Raw genomic sequence first — 20,180 nt, forward strand, 5'->3', positions numbered from 1 at the left:
ACCAACAAACAAAGTTAAGAATAAAAATTGTATGAAGCTAATTTTCCATTTCTAATACTTGCAACGGACGCCAGGGAGGTCGTGTTGCAGGGGCATAATCTTGTGTCTGTAAACGCAAATGGTTCAGGGTTGCATTTATAGCTCTAGTATTGAGGCATCCTTAGAGTAGTAGTAGTTAGCGAAGAGGGAAAAAAGCGTTGAGTTTGGCACTCATGCCACTAGAATTCGGCGGAGAGTGGAAAACGGAGGTTCCTATTAGGAACGGAGTGTCTTAATAATAGGTTCCCTCTGCCTACTCTGCAACGTGAGGGATACAGCGTGTGGTTAAAAATAAGAATACCTTGAGGTTATATTATCGTTTTATTTCCATAAGGATCATCATAGTTTATTATTATTATTATCAAAAAGTCCCCGGTATGTGCCCCAGTAGAAATGATATGAATAGATCTATCATAGATATCATTAGATATCTATTATATTGTCAGATATAGCTCTCGTTATATAGCATAAGTTAAATATATATATGTATATCTAATTGAAGTGGTCAGCCTTATTGTACAACAACTAGTTCAAAGAACTGGGTGATTCATAGTAAAATGTTATTTAAATTTTTATACAGCTTCACTCTCTACGTATCCTAGTGTTAAGACACTCCGCTCCCCCTTTCCGTCAAATCCTGGAGTTATTGCGTGTTGTGTGATGGAACTAAACGCCGCGCTTTGTCTAACTAAAGGTCCGTGGGGTCACCACTTCCCAACATATCATCACAAGCTGCCCTAAGGTTTTCTTATCATTATGATTATTAAAGGACTACTCGAAGAAATATAACAGTAATATACACTTAGCCATATTGATAAAATAATGGTATTTAAGTAAATACTCCATGAGATAAGCAGCTAGTCTGATAATATTGAATATCAGCAATACAAAATATAGTCGAATTGATAACCTCCTTTTCTTATAAAAGTCGGTTAATAAAAAAAATGTATAAACTTATAGTCTTTTTGTGCCTTTCATCGCCTGTATTTGGCCAAATTCATCTGAAGGGGAAATGTGACCTGAAAATGAACGATATGCTAGAAGAGACCGTAAGTACACATTGAGTATTTACTTAAGTGTCAAGAGAACCTAGGTATCTTTTACAGCTTCAGCTTATCACATAACAGGATACGCAAAGGAACCTTTCAACCTAGTGTTAAAACTGTTAAAATACTCCATTTCCATTAGGACTTCAATTCAACTTCAACTTCAATTCTTCACTTCCCCGTAATAAATGTATGTTTATCCACACCCATCATTCGCGAGAGACTAAGAAGAAGAATAAAAGTTGAAGTGAAATATAAGTTTTACCTATAAATATTAAATTTTAGAACGAAATTTGTAAACTTAAATATGAATTAACCAAGTTCCAACCAAGGCCGTTATGGCGCAGGGAAACAATGGTGTGACTGTAATGGGACGATTGTGAGTCGAACTCCACTCGAGCAAATAAATTACTTATTAATAATATTTTCATTTCTTCAATCTGGCACCAAGTCAAAAAGCCCGGCGTTGAGTTCCGCTACTCAACAAGCAATGCCTCACAAAATTCGGCGGAAAGTGGGCAACGGAGTGTTTGAATTAAAAGTAGGCTTTCTTTGCCTACCCTGCTGTGTGCGAGATAAGTCAACTAACTTTATAGATTTATTCCGTCTATGAATCCGCGACGAATTTTATAAAATTTGTTGCAAGAATAAAGTCTTAATATTTTTGTTGCATTGACATAATATCTAGAAATTTACGTTTTCTGTTCCACGATGAAAAAGAAAAAAGAAAAAATAGCTTAAGAGACGGACTGACGGATACACAAACATACGGATAGACGACAAAGTAGAAGTACAGAAAAGAGGTTTTATTGACAATAATGTACCAAAAGCTAAATCGTAACCAGCCATTTTGTTGACGGCCATCAGGAATATTGATATTTTTTCATAGTGAACGGTGTTCGACTAGTCAAATGCTTTCATTTGATGCTCATATAGTGGTAGTCGTGACAAAATATGTAAACCGTCATTTTGTAGTGGCGGCCATCTTGGATTTACAATAAAACAGAATTTATTTAATTTTATTGTCCAGAATCATGTGTACTTACTTTCCCCCAAAAGTACGTTTTGGTCAAATCTAGTAGAAATAAAGAGGGAAAGTAAAAACGTTTAATTAAAATTATAATATTTAACATTTTCACAGATACTTGGTGACTGGTATGAACTTAAAAGAATAGATGAAAAAAATAGTGTACAGGGAAATTGTGTATCACTAAACTTTTCCATTAATTACGAAACCGGAGAAACTGTATTTACCACGACTTCTGTGTCAAATAAGAAGACGGTCTCACGAAATGCATCGATTGTAGAGGTGCAAGGAAAAAAAAATGTGTTACATATTGTGTATACAGGTGGTAACAGTGATTGAACTTATTTGGGGTTCCGTACCCCTAAAGGAAAAAAAACGGAACTCTTATAGGATCACCTTGTTGCCCAGCCAGAATAATGCTTACAGAGTGTACCCATTTAACATTCAATATCCTCAATATTATGTCTTAAAAAGTGGAGGACGAATTGTCTCTCGGTTCCATTATGCGAAAAAAAAGAGCATAAAGCAGAAAAAAAAGAGCATTAGGTACCACTCAGTATCTGCTTGCTTCTTAAAAAATCTTATCAAGTGAGAGTTAAAGAAGGCCAAAATTTCTTGATTGTAGGTCAACGGAAAGTGCAACTTACAAAACTTGGCAAACAGAAAATTTTACAGATTTGTAAAAATTTTGTATGAAATTAAAACTAATGACATATTATAAATTATTTTTTTGGAATACAACTATAAATAAGCAATAGCGCACATTTTTCTTTACTTGTAATGTACCTAAGTTCTCACTTTTCCTTCTGACAAAATTCATAATACTAGGTTAAAGGAAAATATTTTATAAGTCACAAGTTTATAAGGCATGCCACAAGTTTCATACAAAAAGGGGTATAACCTACGAAGAACGAAAATCTTCGAAGTTTGTTTTTTCTGTTCCTCAAAGAACTGTAGACCTGGTGTTTGATGTTCATTTTAGATTGACATTTCCACGAATTTTGGAGAAAAAAAGTGTTGGTGTTGGTGGTTGGTGGACGGACAGACATATAGAGAGGCAACACAACGATCTTATAAGGGTTCTGTTTTTTCTTTTGACTCTTAAATTAGCCTGAAATTAGTTTCTTTTAACTCCATCACGCAAAGTGGAGAAGGAGAAGACTCGTAAAGATAAAGAGAACACCACAATTTTTAGCAGCACATTTATTTTTACAGATGGCATTGAATACGATATGGTGATTCAGAGAACTGATAATTTAAATTACTTTATAGTCCACGGCTGTAACGAAAATAACAATAGTAAATCTGGTAAGTAAAAAAAGCATGCAGCAATGCACATTTCATCATCATCATCAATTTTATCGCTGTATACCGCAACCACAAGATAGAGATAACCTGGGAACCTAGTGTTAAGACTCCGTTCCCATTAAGACACTTCCGTTCTCCACGTGAACCACTCACTGTTCAACTTAATGTATATAATTTTTCGTTACATGTTATTTTATTCCATTATATAATATGACAAGAACTGCGTGAACAAAATTTATAATGTACATTTATGTATTGTAGTATACGGACAAGTATACACGAGGAGTATTGTAGTACCAGAGGCAACAAAAGCAATTATAAATGCTGCATTAAAAGCTAATGCAGATTTTGCTAACGTTAACTGGCGTGAAGACAGTCACTCTAGAGAAGCATGCCAAACTGATAGCGCGATGAACCTGCAAGTGTCGTCCTGCCTCCTGCTATTCCTCGGTTTAGTGTTAGTCAAGGACATATTGTTTTAAACATATTATATTATTGTTTTTAATATATGTAAAATATATTAAAAACAATAAATTTATTTTTATATTTCCAATAGTTCTTTTTTCTTTTTTATTGTGTTTATAGTACAACTAGCGGATGCGCGCAGCTTCGCTTGCGTATTTAAGGGTGAATTCTAATAACCCATGAAACATGTATTCAATGAAATATTTTTAAGAGTCTAAATTTCAAATTTTATAAAAATCGGTGGCGATTTAAAGATTTTTTCATACAAACTTTCAACCCCTTATTTACACCCTTAGGGGGTGAATTCTTGAAAACCATGAAACATATGTTCAATTAAATATTTTTAAGAGTCTAAATATCAAATTTTATAAAAATCGATGGCGATTTAAGAATTTTCCCATACAAACTTTCAACCCCGTATTTGCACCCTTAGGGGGTGAATTCTAGAAAACCACGAAACATGTGTTTAATTATATACGTTTAAGAGTCTAAATTTCAAATTTTGTAAAATTTGGTGACGATTTAAAAAAAACCTATACAAACTTTCAACCCCTTATTTGCACCCTTAGGGGGAGAATTTTAGAAAACGATGAAACACGTGTTCAATTAAATACTTTTAAAAATCTAAATTTCAAATTTTATAAAAATCGGTGTCGATTTAAATTTTTTTCCATACAAACTTTGAACCCCTATTTCACCCCTTTAGGGTTAAAATTTTTCAAAATCCCTTCTTAGTGGATGTCCAGATTACGAAAGTAAACTTTTGTCCAAATTTAACGTTTCTACGCACAGCGGTTACGGCTGTGCGTGCGTCTTACCTCAGTCAGTGAGGACAAGTCCTTTTATATATATAGATTACACTATTAGCTTATCTACTATCTATTAGTCTAGAGTAGTAGTCACTTATATATTATCTTCGATCCCCACTCGAAGGAATTAATTATTATTTATATATAATATTTTCTTTTTTTCGCTGTAGCACTAAGGCAAAAGTCAGGCGTTGACTACCGCCACTAACACGTAATATCTGAAAAAAATCGGCGGAAAGTGGAAAACGGAGTGTATTAACTCTAGCTACCCTCTGTCTATCCAAATAGATTTATTTCGATTCTAAAAAATAATTACTATATCAATAACACCCATATTCTATTCTAGATGACATTCGATTAGCTTTCAACACAAGGTGTTATGCAAATATTTAATTTATGTACAGGCAACATAATGGAATGCACCGCTATGCGATAACCAGCCAGCATGCGAGGTTTGACCATGCGCGTCGTCCCAGTTCGTCTGTGCTCTAGACGAGGCGAAGGATTGCAAAACCGTGTCATATCTATGAACACTGGCTTATGTCTTTTTATGTCATGAAATTGTAGGAATTTGTAAGCGATTTGTTTAGTCATATGATTAATATTTTTCGAGGCCAGTCGTGGTGCACGGCCTCAAGTGTGTTTAACGCGACTGCGATCAAATTCTAAATAATATACTGTATTCTAATAGACATAGTTTGAGTAGCAAGGCAGACCCTGGTCATAGCCGGGATTGATGCCAGGAACAAGAAGATTCTAATAGACATAGTTTCTTATAAAATTTTTTTATAATTGTCGTTAGTTTACAAATTCCACAAAAATTTACACTGCTGTTACGAGTAAAATCTGAATATTTTCAGTAATGACGTCAAAAGATCTACAGTTACTAATAAATAACCGAATATTTAATATCGATTATGTTATAATCGTAAAAGTCAAGTACCCACATTCGATTTTTATCGATATCCAATTTGCTAAGTCAAGAGGTCAAATAAATATATGCTTCAATAAAAACGTTAACATACAATATTGTAAAAGATATATGAAAGTTTTACGTGTATTTTTCTTATTACTAGTGAAACTAAATACGAATGATTAATGTTAGTTTGTTCAGCTGTTTTAAAGTAACCAGTAGATTCTCCGTAGGACATATTCTTACAATTGTTTGTGTAATATAGAATTTTATTTTATTGCATAAGTAATAAGTAAATCAAAATAAGTCAGCTTCACGCTGTATCCCGCACACAGCAGGGTAGGCAGAGGGAACCTAGCGTTAAGATAACTTCCCACTTTCTGCCGAATTACCGACATAGTGTATTAATGTGTTAGTCGACTCAGTACAGCACATATGTTATATGGGGTCAAGTTGATAAACAGAGTAATTTACCAGAGAGTGTTGAAAGTTCGGAATTTACTAAACTTCTGTGGTTTTAATTATTAATAAACAAGAAAAGTCTCCTGGTACGTTTATCACAATTATAACTCCTTAGGTGTTTGCTATCACATAATCTTGGCGTCAGCGTTTATTTTTACAAGCTTTTTTCTTATCTGTCTGATATCTATTTCTGTCTACTTTAGATGAATTACTTTCGAGTATTTAACGAGAAGCTAACAAAATAAAGAAATATAGTGTTTGTTTTTAACATCCCAAGGATATATCTTACGTAAATTAAATAACTTTTTCATGAAATCTGATCTTGTGCGAGTACAACTGACAGTCGCGGACGCATGTAACATTTTATTTGTGAAAAGTGTTCTTATCTCATATGGAGATCTTTATTTGCCCATATTTTGACTCTGACAACTTATTTAAAAAAAAAGCTTATAACAATAAACACCCAGCACCTTCGTGAAGTATATTTATGTGAATATATATTTTGTGACCTAATTTATGTAATACTTAATTTTCATCTCTTTATAAATGTTATTTCTAAGCATATAAGTACTTGGGTTTATTTTTAAGGAACATCTGGAACGCTACTATTTTGAAGTTTATTTTTTCTAAGCATTTAGAAAGTTACGTTAAATTATTTAAGCAGGCGTTCTTAAACATTATTACAATTAGCGCCTGTCAATTATTACTAGGCAATAGCCATTCCGTTTCAACGAATATTTGATTAAATAACTATATCCTATTCAGAGAGCCTTGAGATAAAAGGTCCACCTATCAAAAAAAACACTAGGCTCCCTCTGCCTACCCTGCTACATGCTAGCGTGAACCTTAAAAAAAATATGGCCACAGATATCATATGTGCAAATATTTGAAAATGTATATTTACGGGATATTATATTTTAATTTGTTTTAAATTCAATTTAATATATTTATGTTACATTTTTCTTATTCTTTTCGAATATTGCACAGTATCCCGCTATATGTTTCTTTCACCCACTTCCACAGGTTGACTGGAAGAAATCTCTTTTAGAGATAAGTCCACCTTGTATAAAGAATATAGTTGTAAAAATCATTTTAGTTATATAACAATAAAAGTGGAAAACAACTAAATATGATAAAAATACATGTATACAATTAATAATTAAAAATAAAGCATTTTTGTTAATACGCATATTATTCATTATTTTCGTGCAGGCGCTGGTATTATAAATATTTTCTTTAGTGCCTGCGTGAACATTTATTATTAGGAATAGTAGTACACTGGAGTCAATTAAAATAATATGTACCTATTACTTAATTTTTTTTAGGTTCACGATGTATCCCACTTATAGGCAGAGGAACTCCGTTCCTTATTCTGATAGACACAGGAATCTCAGGAGATTCAGGAAGACTCAGGAATTCAGCGGAAAGAAAGGATTCCGCTGTTCATGTTAAGTGGCAGAACTCAACGCTGCGCTCTGCCTCGTTAACAGAGAGAGCGAGGAATTCAAAATAATAAATATGAGTCCCATGAGTGGGAATCGAACTAATAACCGTCGCGCTTACAGTGGCATGCTTGTGCCTCTGAACCACGACGGCCCTACAAAATTTCAGATACAAATTATAAGAAATAAGTTCTTGTTTAGGCCAAAGTCGTAAAATTGTTTTTACATTTTCCTTATTGATGTGTAATATATTAACAGCCAATTAGATTGGTTTAGGGTTCCGTAAATCAATAGAAAAAATCAGAATACACTCATATTAAGACTACTTAATTGCCCGCCCGTCTGTTTGTCTGTCTGTCTAAAGATTCTTTTTTATTTAGAAATGCGTCATGGTGTAAACTTTAAATTAAAATTTAATATTTACAAGTCTACAAACCCTGGAACAAAATAATATCAAGCCTATATGTCAATGCAATCAAAATATCCGCCCGTTCACGTTTGGGACTATAAAGAATTTGCCGAAAAGTGGGAAAAATTTGTATATTTTTCTGAAAATATAAAATTTTATTACAAAAAATAACTGTTTTAGTCTTATATTTCTTCATATTAATTGAGTGTAAGGACCGTGAATTCGAGTTCGTCAATTTTTATAAGTTATACTTTTCGTTGCCATATAATCAAGAAATTAGTACGGAACTGTCGGTGCACTATTCGACGTATTTGACTAAAAAAATCAAGTGATATCTCATACACTGCAGGGCGGGCATAGGCTGGCAGAGGGAACACTTTCCATCTAATTTTCAAAGCATTACATATTAAGTGGCGGAACTTGTTACCAGAGCAACGAAAATGAAAATATTAAATATATCATTTACTTGAGTGGAATCGAATCCACATCCTTCGTTACACGTTAGTACCACTACACTACGACTAGTATCCATTTGATCAGTAAATACACAAAAAAATACTTAATTAAACATTGAAACCAAGAAAACTATATTGTTATTAATTATTTAAACAAAACCCATTAAAATCATACGATTTTGTATGTTATTTCAATTTTAATATTATGAAATAGGTAAAAGAAATAACAAATTAATTGTAACTAGAACACAAAAACCCATAATGTATCGCATGCCCGAGATTGCATCCCACATGAAAGGAAAAAAAATGGTAATAACAGAATTAACAGATAATAATACTGAAATTACCTTATGCAAATAACTGTAAGGTATTTATGGCGATTCATAGGATAAAATGGTGTGTGTTTGTTTTGCATCGCCAGTGCCAGGACTAAGTGGGCGAGTGAAAGTAGAGTTTATTTTCTCTGTCGTCCGGAGGTGTCGTTCGGATACGCTCGTGGTCACTTCTGTAGAAATTAATTTCTTTTGTAAGTACTTTTTTTTTTGTATTTTTTGGCTTAGTTATTTTTTAATTAATATTAAATGATTTATTAAGTTTTAAATTGATCTAGTTTTTCGTTTATATTTAATGTGCTCTGGCTTTTAAACTCGTTTTGCTTTAGTATAGATTTATTTTTGTAACATGTGACTTTTATCCTTATTTAAATATTATTGATTTATTTATATTTATGTTTCTTTCTTTGAGACATACAGTTAGCTTTTTGAAGGACAAAATAAAAAGATGAATTCTATTTAATACGTTTCATATTTTAAATATTATTTTTCTCGACTGTTGTCGCGACAAACTATAAATCATAACTCGATTAAACCGTTATATTTAATTAAGTTGGCGCCTCATAAATAATGCTAAAAGGTTAAATCAACGCACAGATTAATAATATTTATTAATTTATAGTCTATTTATATATAGGTACATATTTTAAATAACTCACAATAATTAATATATGGACATGCATGTAAGCTCTTTAGATAAATATTAAATATATAAAAAAAGAAAAATATATATTAGTATTGTAAAAGAAGTTATTTTAAACATTTATATGTATTTACAAGTATACTTTCTATAGAAAATGATATGGAACAGGAAAACCAGCTCTCTCCTAGAACGAGTTGCTGGATGTGAATAGCATACAAATCTGGACGTGATATATTTTTATCGAAGTCACGTGGTTAGTGATGACAGTGACATTAACAAAAGTTATGTAATCTTATTAGACCCTACTTTCTGCCTAACTCTGGAGGTACTGCATGTTGAGGGGCGGAACTCAACGCCGCGCTTTTACCTTGACACCAGAGCGAAGAAATGGAAATACAAATTCAAATAAATGTTACATCTATTCTAGTGGGAATCGAACCCACAACCAGTTGGTTTTACAGTCCCACTTAGAGCCCACGACTGCACAAAAATATTATAGAAATTGGTAATAAGATAGTCGTGGCGCAGGGACAGAAGGTGTAACTGTAAACGTGATAGGACGTGGGTTCGATGCCCACTCAAGAAATTAAATAATATATAATATATATATTTTATTTCCTAACTCTGGTATCGAGATAAAACAAACAACTATCCCGCTGTGTGTTAATCACAACTGGCGCTAAAAAAACTGTTTTTGTATCTAAATATAATATATAATTGATTCTTTTAAAATTTCAAATTTAATAAAATATGTTACTTGTGTAAATAGTTAAAATATATTAGACTATACTATATACTTATAAATATATTAGAGTTAAACTAAAAAAAATCTTAGCATCAGTTTTGTCTCTACCTAGTACCTATTACCAACTCATTTTACCTCTGGCACTGGTCCAAAGTAGATTTCTTAGAATATTCGAAGTACCAATACGTGACTAGTGATTTATAGCCTTTTTAGATTTTACGTTTCTTACGACAATTGAATTTGAATTAAAGAAATATTTTATTTTATATTATTATGAAACTTTGCATTGTTAATAGAAAAGACAAGGGATACTATTAAAAAAATATTTCATAAATAAATTATTATTCTTGTCTATAATATAAAAAAAAGTTTAAACGAGCGAAGTCGCATTTGATATCGTCGATATGTCGCATCGCTCTGGTCCTTATATAAACAGACGAATTTTCGTTTTTACGCTGGAGGAGAGTGCGGTTGTAAACGCGTTGAAATCTTTTGCTCTTGACAAATGTCTTAAACACAAAATTATTACTAAGATCAAAAAACAATTATTATTATTGAACCTACTTATAACAATATAATTAGTTTTACTAATATGGTTTTGTGTATATAAAATAGATTTTTCGTCTAACAATTTATTTTAATTAATTAGACACCATATGCCAATTAATATAATAATTACGGGTGACATTAATATTGACATTGTGGAACACTCACCTGATACTAGAAGCAATTACTACCTAAATATATTAGCTGAACATGGATTATTAGCAGGGCATACCCTTCCCACGCACGGGCGCACTTGTTTAGACCATGTTATGATAAAAACTAAACTAAATGTAAATTGTTATGTCGCCCAAACGTCAATAACTGATCACGAGACCGTTTTTTTCTTTTTAACCTTAGATTCATGTGTTACACATGCTTTCAAAAAACACACTTGTCAACGTATTAACTTTGAAAAATTGGATTCATGTATAAAAACTATTGACTTTTCTGAAATTTACACATATAATGACGTGAACAGAGACACTTGATTTCATTGCTAAGTAATATAATACTAAGTAACACTAACTTTAAAAATATACCTAATAGAAAAATAAGGACTAAGCCGTGGATTACTCCAGGGATACTTAGGTGTATGCGCAATAGGGACAAAATGCATCAAAAATTAAAACAAAAACCAAACGATGAAATTTTGACAAAAACTTATAAAAGATATAGAAATTTTTGTAATACACTATTGAAGAAACTTAAAAGAGACTTTGAGAGGCAGGATATTAAAAAGGCAAGCTCTGACAAGAAAAAACTTTGGGAAACATTGAAAAAGATCACCTTTCGGACTAAGGAACAAGTACCAGCAACAAACCTCCTCTCCGCTTTAGAACCCCAAAAAAGCGTTGACAAAGTAAATTCCTACTTTACTAACGTTGGAAAACATTTAGCAGAAAGACTCTTGCCTAATTCATGTGTGCACTCCTCTTCCTCCAAAAAATTGTCGAGTTCTTTTATGTTACTTCCTACTGACGAGATTGAACTGAATAAAATTATAGATAGTTTGAAAGCCGACTGTGCCGTGGGTATTGATAAAATACCCAACAAAATTATAAAAAGGTATAAACATATACTTATCCCTCCTTTGGTATATATATGCAACCTTGCTTTTACTTCAGGAATTTTTCCTGCATCATTTAAGACTGCCTTGATCATACCTATTTATAAGAGCGGAGATAAGAACCGTGTTGATAATTACAGGCCAATTTCGATTTTACCGTCACTATCTAAGTGTCTCGAAAAACTAATAAATAATAGATTAGTCCATTACTTAGAAAGATTTAATCTCTTGTCAACAAATCAATTTGGATTTCGTATGAAAAGATCAACATCAGATGCGGTGCACTCTCTTACAGACCATATAGTAACAGGCTTAGATAATAAAGAGAAGTGTATTGCAGTTTTCTTAGATTTAACTAAAGCATTCGACACTGTTTCGATTCCAACCTTGATAACTAAATTAGAATGCTTAGGAATTAGGGGTCTACCGCTAGAGCTCTTTAAATCATATTTAAATGATCGCTCCCAGATAGTTAAAATTGGTGATTATACTAGTCAATCCCTACCAGTAATATATGGAATTCCTCAAGGTAGTGTGCTCGGCCCTACGCTCTTCATAATCTATTTAAATGATTTATGCCAACTTTCTCTAGCTAATGGTAAAATCATAACGTTTGCTGATGATACGGTCCTAGTCTTCAAAGCTGGCTCTTGGACTGACGTATACTGTCAAGCTCAGGAGGGTATAAACATAGTCAAGAAGTGGCTAAATGATCATCTTCTTACATTGAATGTTGAGAAAACAAAATATTTAACCTTCTCCATTAACAAAGTGTCGATTTCGTCTAATCTTCAGTTAACCGCTCACTCTTGCAACTTGTCTCTTCAGTCTCGCTGTTCCTGTAAGCCGCTTCAGCGTGCTAACGTAGTTAAATATTTAGGTGTGGATATTGATCACCACTTAAGCTTTGAAACTCATATTAATAACTTAACAATAAGATTACGCAAATTAATTTTCATATTCAAAAATCTACGCCACATTGCTGACCGTGATATTATTAAAACAGTGTATTTTGCGATCTGCCAATCCGTTATTGGCTATTGCATCACGTCTTGGGGAGGATGCTATAAGTCCCAAATGCTAAAACTAGAAAGAGCCCAAAGAGCTATCCTAAAAGTAAGTGCATTTCTTCCAATATTATATTCAACAAGTGAACTTTATAAACAATGGAATGTACTTACTGTTAGGCAAATCTTTGTACTACAAACGATTCTTAAAAAACATACAGAATTAACTTATAACCCAAAATTAATTATCAGTAAACGTAGAAAAGGTACTGTATGCCCTACATCCACCCATAGAACCAATTTTTCTCGTAAGTTTTATGTTTTTATTGGCAACTTTCTATATAACAAGTTAAATACAAAATTACTATTTTACGGCATGACTAAATTTAAAACTAAGAAAGCTCTTACCAACTGGCTACTAGACATGACGTACGATTCTACTGAAAAAATATTAATTAACTAATATGTATAATTGCATAATGTATTAAAAATATAATAGGTCATTTTGAAATCCCTTATACATCCCTAAAATCGCTTATATATTCATATACTCCCAACCATTTTTCCTATAAAATTAATCAATACTATAAAACTAATAAAATAGCTTCACACACACACACACCCACACACACACACACACCCACACACACACACACACTCACATACACACACACACACACATACACATATACACACACACATACACATACCCACACACACACACGCACACCCACACCCACGCACACTCACGCGCAATCAACTTTTAATGTAACACTTATTGTACTGTTATTTGTTCTCTCAATCATGTTAATATAATATTCTGGCCTTTCCGCGAGTGGGAACCTGGCGACTCGTAACACAAGCCCAGAGCTTAGTACGTCAGCGTCAGTCTCACATGATTGCCTCCTTATATTTCTGTTTGTATACAATGTGATGAGAAATAAATTTTATTTATTATTATTATTATTATTAAATGACATTCTACGTCTTTTGTGAGGATGATAGTTCCTCCAATAAATGAGGACGAAAGTCCGTACAGTACGGTCAACAAGTAATGGTCGCCCTGAATTTAGTTGTAAATGACTGCGCAGATTTGATTTTAAGATTATACTTACTTTTGATTATTTCTTTCCGAACGAATAATACGCAAACACTCAGAAAACCTAACTTCGACCAGCCACAACTCGTTGACCGTACTGTACTCATATTAGAGAAGGTTTAATGAGCAAAAACCTTTTAAGAATATTCATTGGTGCTTCCAATATGCAAAAACGTGTTTAATTAAAATAAGATGAATAATTGATTAACGGTACTTCAATACGTAGGTAGCTACCGACCAACTTGGACCGGTCGAGTGTCCTTGATTCGAAAAGCACTTGCTAATTGTAGGTATTATACTTATATTTATGAATATGTATGGTGTTTTCATATTTTTCGCTTTCCATATAGTGGTTAGGTTGAGATTTGTATGAGGTTACTATATTCGATAAAAAAGATAATAGATATCTATTATCTTTTTTTTATAGTAGGGTGTTGAGCCGCTCCATTCCTCATTTTCCGCCCGATTTTCGGCGGAACTTTCCGTCTTTCCGTCTTGTTACCAGGGCGGAAACATTACATCTTTTCATTCCCTCCAATGGAAATCGAATCCAGAGCCCCCGTGTTTTACATTCGGCCACTACCACGGCATAGTGTTCTTATTTAAATTAAATATAATTACTATTAATACTCACTATTTCATTTTGCACTTTTTGTATTTTTTTTAGAAATAATGCGTTTGCTAGCATTACTTTGCCTTGTGGGGATAGCCAGTTGCTACTCCGTAAACGAGAGAGCTGGACCTGGTCAGGAGAAAGGCATACTGGAATGGATAAACACGTGGTTGACAACAACTTCTACTACGAGTAAACCGACAAATGATCCTCCAGAGGAATGTCCGACATGTCGTTAGTATTTTTTTTAAATATATTATTTTTTAATTTTTTAGAGGCCGAGGCCTTGTTAATTCGTTATTTATTCGTAGCATTGTGTATTATGTACCTTTTTTTCGTATTTCTCACTTTCTCCTATATTGTGGAAATATGACAGGCGAGATATCTATATAATACGTTTATAAGAAATGTTGAATTATTATTGAAGTAATATAAGATTTTAATTAATATTCCATGCCATCTTACAATATTTTAGCGCAGTTAGAACTATTTTACGGAAGAATTTATTCTACGGTAACAAGTTCAAGTCCTATTTATATAATATAGATGTAATTTCGAGCGATCGAGCCCACAATCCCCCTTTGCTTTTGCTCCCTGCATTACGACAGCCTCATAAATATCTAACTTATAATAATTTTACTACAGAATGCGGCATAGCTAGGACTCGCAGGCGAATTGTGGGAGGATATGAAACCAAGAAGCTGGAGATACCATGGATAGTGGTGCTGATGTACAACGGCAGGTTCTACTGTGGAGGCTCCCTTATTAATGATCTGTATGTGCTGACTGCGGCACATTGCACTTCTGGGTAAGTTCTAGCAAATTAGGCAGACTGAACCCAGTGTTAGTACACTCCGCTTTTTGCTGTATGCTTCATTTTTTGAAACTTTGCGTTGCGTTGTTGCCAGATGAAAATAATTTATTCCCCTGAGTGAAAATCGAACGGACACAACCTTCAATTTTTAATACTATTGTCTTCAATTTAATATACTATTGCTGCGACAAAAATAACTTTCAGCTTCAAGTTTTTGTTTATGTGTTGCAATAAAGTTACCTAATGTAAATAAATAATATTTAAATAATTTGTTTATTCCACAGATTCCGAAAAGAAAAAATAACGGTTCGTTTCTTAGAACATGATCGTTCCACTGACAATGAGACGAAGACGATCGACAGGAAGGTGGCCAGTATCATCCGTCACCAGCGGTACAATCCTGGCAACTACGACAACGATATAGCTATGCTGAAGTTGAATGAAAGGGTAGGTTTTTGTCACGCCCGCCACGTTTTGCGGAAGACTCTAGTCGCCTTGTCTCCCGGCCAGTGGCGGTCGAGGAGGAGCACCGTGAGGTTTTAGTGGGTATTGGGACGGCCTACGTCTGCTACTCCGTGAGTCCTCACTAAGTACCTAAGGATGACAAGTCATAGTCGCTTAAAGTAAGCTAGACATGTCTGCGCAGATTTGATTTAGATTTAGAATATTTGTGACTTTCGATTATTTTCTTCTCGAGTTCAAAAATCTAATTTGAGAAGACCATGACTCGTAGATCGTACTATACCTTAAAAAACGTATGTTATCAAATTTTGTGCGTATAAATTAAAATCTTTTTATTAAAGTACAATTGGATTTTATTTTCTTCAGGTGGACCTCAGCACAGCTCTGAAGAGAGCTCGAGGTGATGAAACGGAGGAAGACAAGGACGATGGTCTCCGACCTGTATGTTTGCCGTCGGCTGGACTGTCCTATAACAACTATACCGCGTTAGTAGCTGGCTGGGGCACTACTGAGGAGGGGGGCAGTGTTTCGAACACTTTACGCGAGGTATTTTTGTGCTTTACTATTTGGCGACCTTTTATGGATTATCATCTAGTCTTTCATTATATTATGTTCGTGTTAGGTATGCGGGTTTTATTCTTGCTTGGGAGAATGAATTATGTTCATTTCCACACTTCAGTAACAAGACAATGCTGTCTTAATTATGTATTAGCTTTCCTACAGCGTAACTTACAAAAAGAAAAGCTACTTAAATATTAACATTTTTTAAGGTGAGTGTTCCAATAATATCGAACGCTGAATGCCGCGAGACAGCCTACAAACAACGTATTACAGACAACATGCTGTGCGCGGGAGAGGAACAAGGGGGACACGACGCGTGCCAGGGAGACTCAGGGGGACCCTTACACGTGTTGAACTCCACCATTGAGAAATATCAAGTCGTTGGTAATATTATTGTGGGATTTATAGTTTTTATTTTGTAAAAAGAGGATTATAAATGAGACAGGTTGTGGTTCGATTTCCACTTGAGGAAATGAAATGTTAAATATTTTTGTTCCTTCGCTCTCGTGTCGAGGTAAAATGCGGCGTCGAATTTCGCAACTCAACACACAATGTCTCCAGAATTCGGAGAAAAGTGGAGAATGTCAGTGTCTTAATGGGGAAAGGAGTCTGTCTGCTATGTGTGGTATACGGCGTGAAGCTGACATGACATGAAAAATATAGAATAATTCTTAATCAACAAATAAACATATGTTTATTCAAATAAAAAATAGTTATATTATATTATAAACCCATTTTCAGGCGTCGTATCCTGGGGCGAAGGCTGTGCCCGACCTAACCGACCTGGCGTGTACTCCCGTGTCAACCGGTACCTGACGTGGATAAAGAGCAACACCCGCGACGCCTGCTACTGCCAATAGATTAAAAATATATTATTTATTTATTATTATTTAATAATTTATTCCTTAATAAAGCTATCTGAATATTTGTAATTAAGTGAAAATATATTATAGTATGTTTTTAAATTTGAATGTTTATTTTTTTTACTGCTGCTGCCTTGGCTGCTGTGTGTATGATACAGCGTGAAGCTGATTTTTTAAATAACTTTCTTGTAATTTAATTTGTATATTATATATTAGATATATATTTTTTAATCTAAGCTTTCTAATTGAGAGATATAATTATACAAAAACTCATTTTTTCTATATCCAGACAAATGTAGTTAAAATAATATTTTAACTTACTTATATCAATGTTAATTAGATTTTAGATTCCTTAATTTCACACACTACAGTTCAAAAATAGTAAATTAATATTAATATATGTAGGCCTTGTAAGCTATCGTGGCAGTTTACCATTGCGCCACAACTAAGAAAGCAACGGTTGGGGGTTCAGTTCCTCCACAGGGGAATTATTTTCATTTGGTAAAAAGATAAAGTTCGGTGTTGAGTTCCGCCGCACAACGCACAATGTTACGAATATTTGTGGAACAGGTTAACACTAGTTTCAATCTCATGTCGGTGATGCTAAAAAAACATAATAGTTATTTTAGCTTTCAATTTTTTTTATAATTTCCATTAACTTAAATTTCACTTAAAAATATAATATTTCTATAAGTCTAGGTTGCTCTATTTAAGAGTGAGGTAAATAAAAACTCAAACTGATTTCACTATATTTATTGCTACAAGCCTTGCCTAATTATTTGATACACAAGATAAATAGAAAATTTCTTGAGATAAAATTTATTAAGACAAAGTTGGATACAATGGTACAATTACTAAGACTTTAAAAACATTTATGATCAACTGCAAAGTGGATATAGGGACATTATGTCTAATATTACAATTTTAATATGAATGTATTATATTAAGAAAAACTATTTATTACAAACATTAATCATTGTGGATGTATGTATTTCACAAAAACTACTTTATTTTAACATTACAAGTACAATGTGTACATAATGGTTATGCTGGTTCAATATTTTGTTTACAGTACAATTTTCTCATTCCACTCCATTATACAGATTTCATCAATATTTAGAATACCAACTGGTAATAGATGCAGTGAGACTATCATCAATTAATTTATAAAACATACTTCAAACATAACTGGTCGAAACCTTCTGACTTTGGTGTTGATAGGGAGGAGCTTGGCATTGTTGGGAAGTGTTAATGTACTTTTCAGGAGGCCCTTTATACTATTCTCTAAACATGGGTTGCAAGTTCCTGGTACTACCGAGTTGCTTCTCCTGCAACCCAATAATCTCTTATATAATGGATCTACTTTCTTCACTTCGGAGATGACACATTTGATTGTAAGACATTTTAGCAGTGCGGAAAGCCAAAAATATTATAAATACTGGTAAAACATTCTTGTGTATATTTTATTTCATGATTAATCTCAGTATTTCTCCAACCTCTCTTTAACCAAATAATATCCAGATATTCATTTATCCAAATTCTTAATAACAATAATCAGTTTGGTTATTCAGGTTTCTACTGAAGTTTAAAACCAAAATCCCAATAGTAACACTGATTCTATTTTTATTACATAGTTTGAAACTAAAAATTACTTCTTTAAAGCTTATAGTAGCTATTTATACTTTAAAATTCAATATTCCATTTCCGTTAGTTGTAAATTTAATTTTAAATAATTCACAGGAATCTCTTATAGATGTATTATTCTGGAAAATATATTTTTATATAAAAAGTTGATTCTATTTTTAAAAAAGGTGATATTTACAAATGGAGTATGGTGGTGTTATCTGTGCATTTTCTAGGAAGAAATTTTTATTCACAATGACACAAAGTATGTATTAAATGGAAATAATCAACAACATATTTTACATTTAATTAATACAAATACTTATTATAAAAATATTTCGATATGATGTATGAATAAAATATATAACTTTTAAATTTCAGTTTGTTGTTGAACAAATTGGAAGGTAAAATAATTTATGATTTTGAAAAGATTATGTTAATTGTTAATTAATAACTAACTATCACATCAATTTTAGTTAAAATATAATCTTAAATTCTAATTACAATGAAAGTGGTGTTAGTAAAAATTTCTTAAAAATGAAGTTAATTGTGAAAGCATCATGTGGGTACTATCAATGGTGCTAGGACCATGGAAGTTTGGGACATAGGGCTGTACAGGACCTGATCGTGAAGATGTAGTGGTCTCTTCTGTGACTTCATTCCCGTTTTTAACTATCCTCCGGGTTTCCACTGTGCCATCCGGCTTGGTCACACTGGTTGTAATTATGGTTTGGCAAAAAGATTTTCCTGGAACATTACCACCAAATGGAGAAGATGGTGGAAAAATTTGAGGATTTTCTCTTTGCTTCAACAGACCGGATATATCTTCGGAGGATATTTTGCCATCCAAATCGATATCTTGCTTTGGTCCATTGTGTGTTTCATGATATCCAGGCTTGAGATAATAATCTCTGATGCGATTACTGTCAAAAGTCTCGGACTCTTGTTCCACTGGAGGAAATTGAGTCATGACACCGAAAGTTTCAGGATCAGCTTGGCCGAAAAAGGCTTTCATATCACCGAATAAGCTGCCAAAGTTATTGAACATTTCTTGCATATGTTTAGTGAGTTCTCGGTGCAATTCGATCGGGTCGTTATACGCTTCTACTTGTTGTCTTGTATACAGTTCATCGCCATCATCATCGTCATCCGATCCCCAAATCGGGTTGCGAAAATCATTTCTAGGTGGTTCGGATGGAAGTCCCAAAAATGATCGCATGCGGTCCATAAAACTGCTGAAGGACATTGTACAAGACACTCGGTAAAATAATTTTAAGCTAGTTAAGCATTAACAATTTTTTTGGTCTATTTTAACTATGTAATGATGTATTGACTTTTTATATTGCGCAACAACAATAATTTGCCGTATGTCAATACTCCAATATTGACAAAATGTACAGATAAAAAATCTAAATCGAACAGTCTAGAAAA

General features: G+C 33.3%; 2 protein-coding genes across 5 annotated transcripts; one reads left to right on the forward strand and one right to left on the reverse strand.

Moving 5' to 3' along the window:
• The first annotated feature begins 872 nt into the window (after positions 1-872).
• On the forward strand, positions 873-17,234 carry LOC146539839 (trypsin-like). Of its 4 annotated transcripts, none has more exons than XM_085207682.1 (9): positions 874-1,088; positions 2,227-2,394; positions 3,328-3,420; positions 14,481-14,660; positions 15,072-15,234; positions 15,525-15,687; positions 16,069-16,248; positions 16,473-16,647; positions 17,005-17,234. In XM_085207682.1, exons 3-9 carry the CDS (start codon positions 3,345-3,347, stop codon positions 17,121-17,123), a joined length of 1,056 nt encoding a protein of 351 aa, XP_085063808.1. In that variant the 5' UTR covers positions 874-1,088; positions 2,227-2,394; positions 3,328-3,344; the 3' UTR covers positions 17,124-17,234. The 4 variants fall into 4 exon arrangements, with proteins under 4 accessions (XP_085063809.1, XP_085063808.1, XP_085063807.1 ...); XM_085207681.1 differs by having other exon boundaries at positions 875-1,088; positions 2,227-2,434; XM_085207683.1 differs by lacking the exon at positions 2,227-2,394 and having other exon boundaries at positions 873-1,088.
• A 630-nt stretch (positions 17,235-17,864) lies between these two features.
• LOC146539840 (uncharacterized) lies at positions 17,865-20,150 on the reverse strand. The gene has a single exon (XM_085207495.1). The coding sequence runs from the start codon at positions 19,993-19,995 to the stop codon at positions 19,267-19,269; it is 729 nt and encodes a 242-aa protein (XP_085063621.1). The 5' UTR covers positions 19,996-20,150; the 3' UTR covers positions 17,865-19,266.
• Between the last annotated feature and the right edge of the window lie 30 nt (positions 20,151-20,180).

Source organism: Heliconius melpomene, chromosome 3 (genome assembly GCF_056956725.1).
Source record: "Heliconius melpomene rosina isolate 202511_hmr_F chromosome 3, ASM5695672v1, whole genome shotgun sequence".
NCBI lineage: Eukaryota > Metazoa > Arthropoda > Insecta > Lepidoptera > Nymphalidae > Heliconius > Heliconius melpomene.

Bases quoted from the DNA above. Each gene is read 5' to 3' on its own strand.
- LOC146539840 (XM_085207495.1), bottom strand. From the start codon at position 19,995: ATGTCCTTCAGCAGTTTTATGGACCGCATGCGATCATTTTTGGGACTT.
- LOC146539839 (XM_085207681.1), top strand. From the start codon at position 984: ATGTATAAACTTATAGTCTTTTTGTGCCTTTCATCGCCTGTATTTGGC. The intron at 3,421-14,480 runs GTAAGTAAAAAA...TATTTTTTTTAG, and splicing joins AAATAACAATAGTAAATCTG to AAATAATGCGTTTGCTAGCA. The intron at 16,249-16,472 runs GTATTTTTGTGC...ACATTTTTTAAG, and splicing joins TTTCGAACACTTTACGCGAG to GTGAGTGTTCCAATAATATC.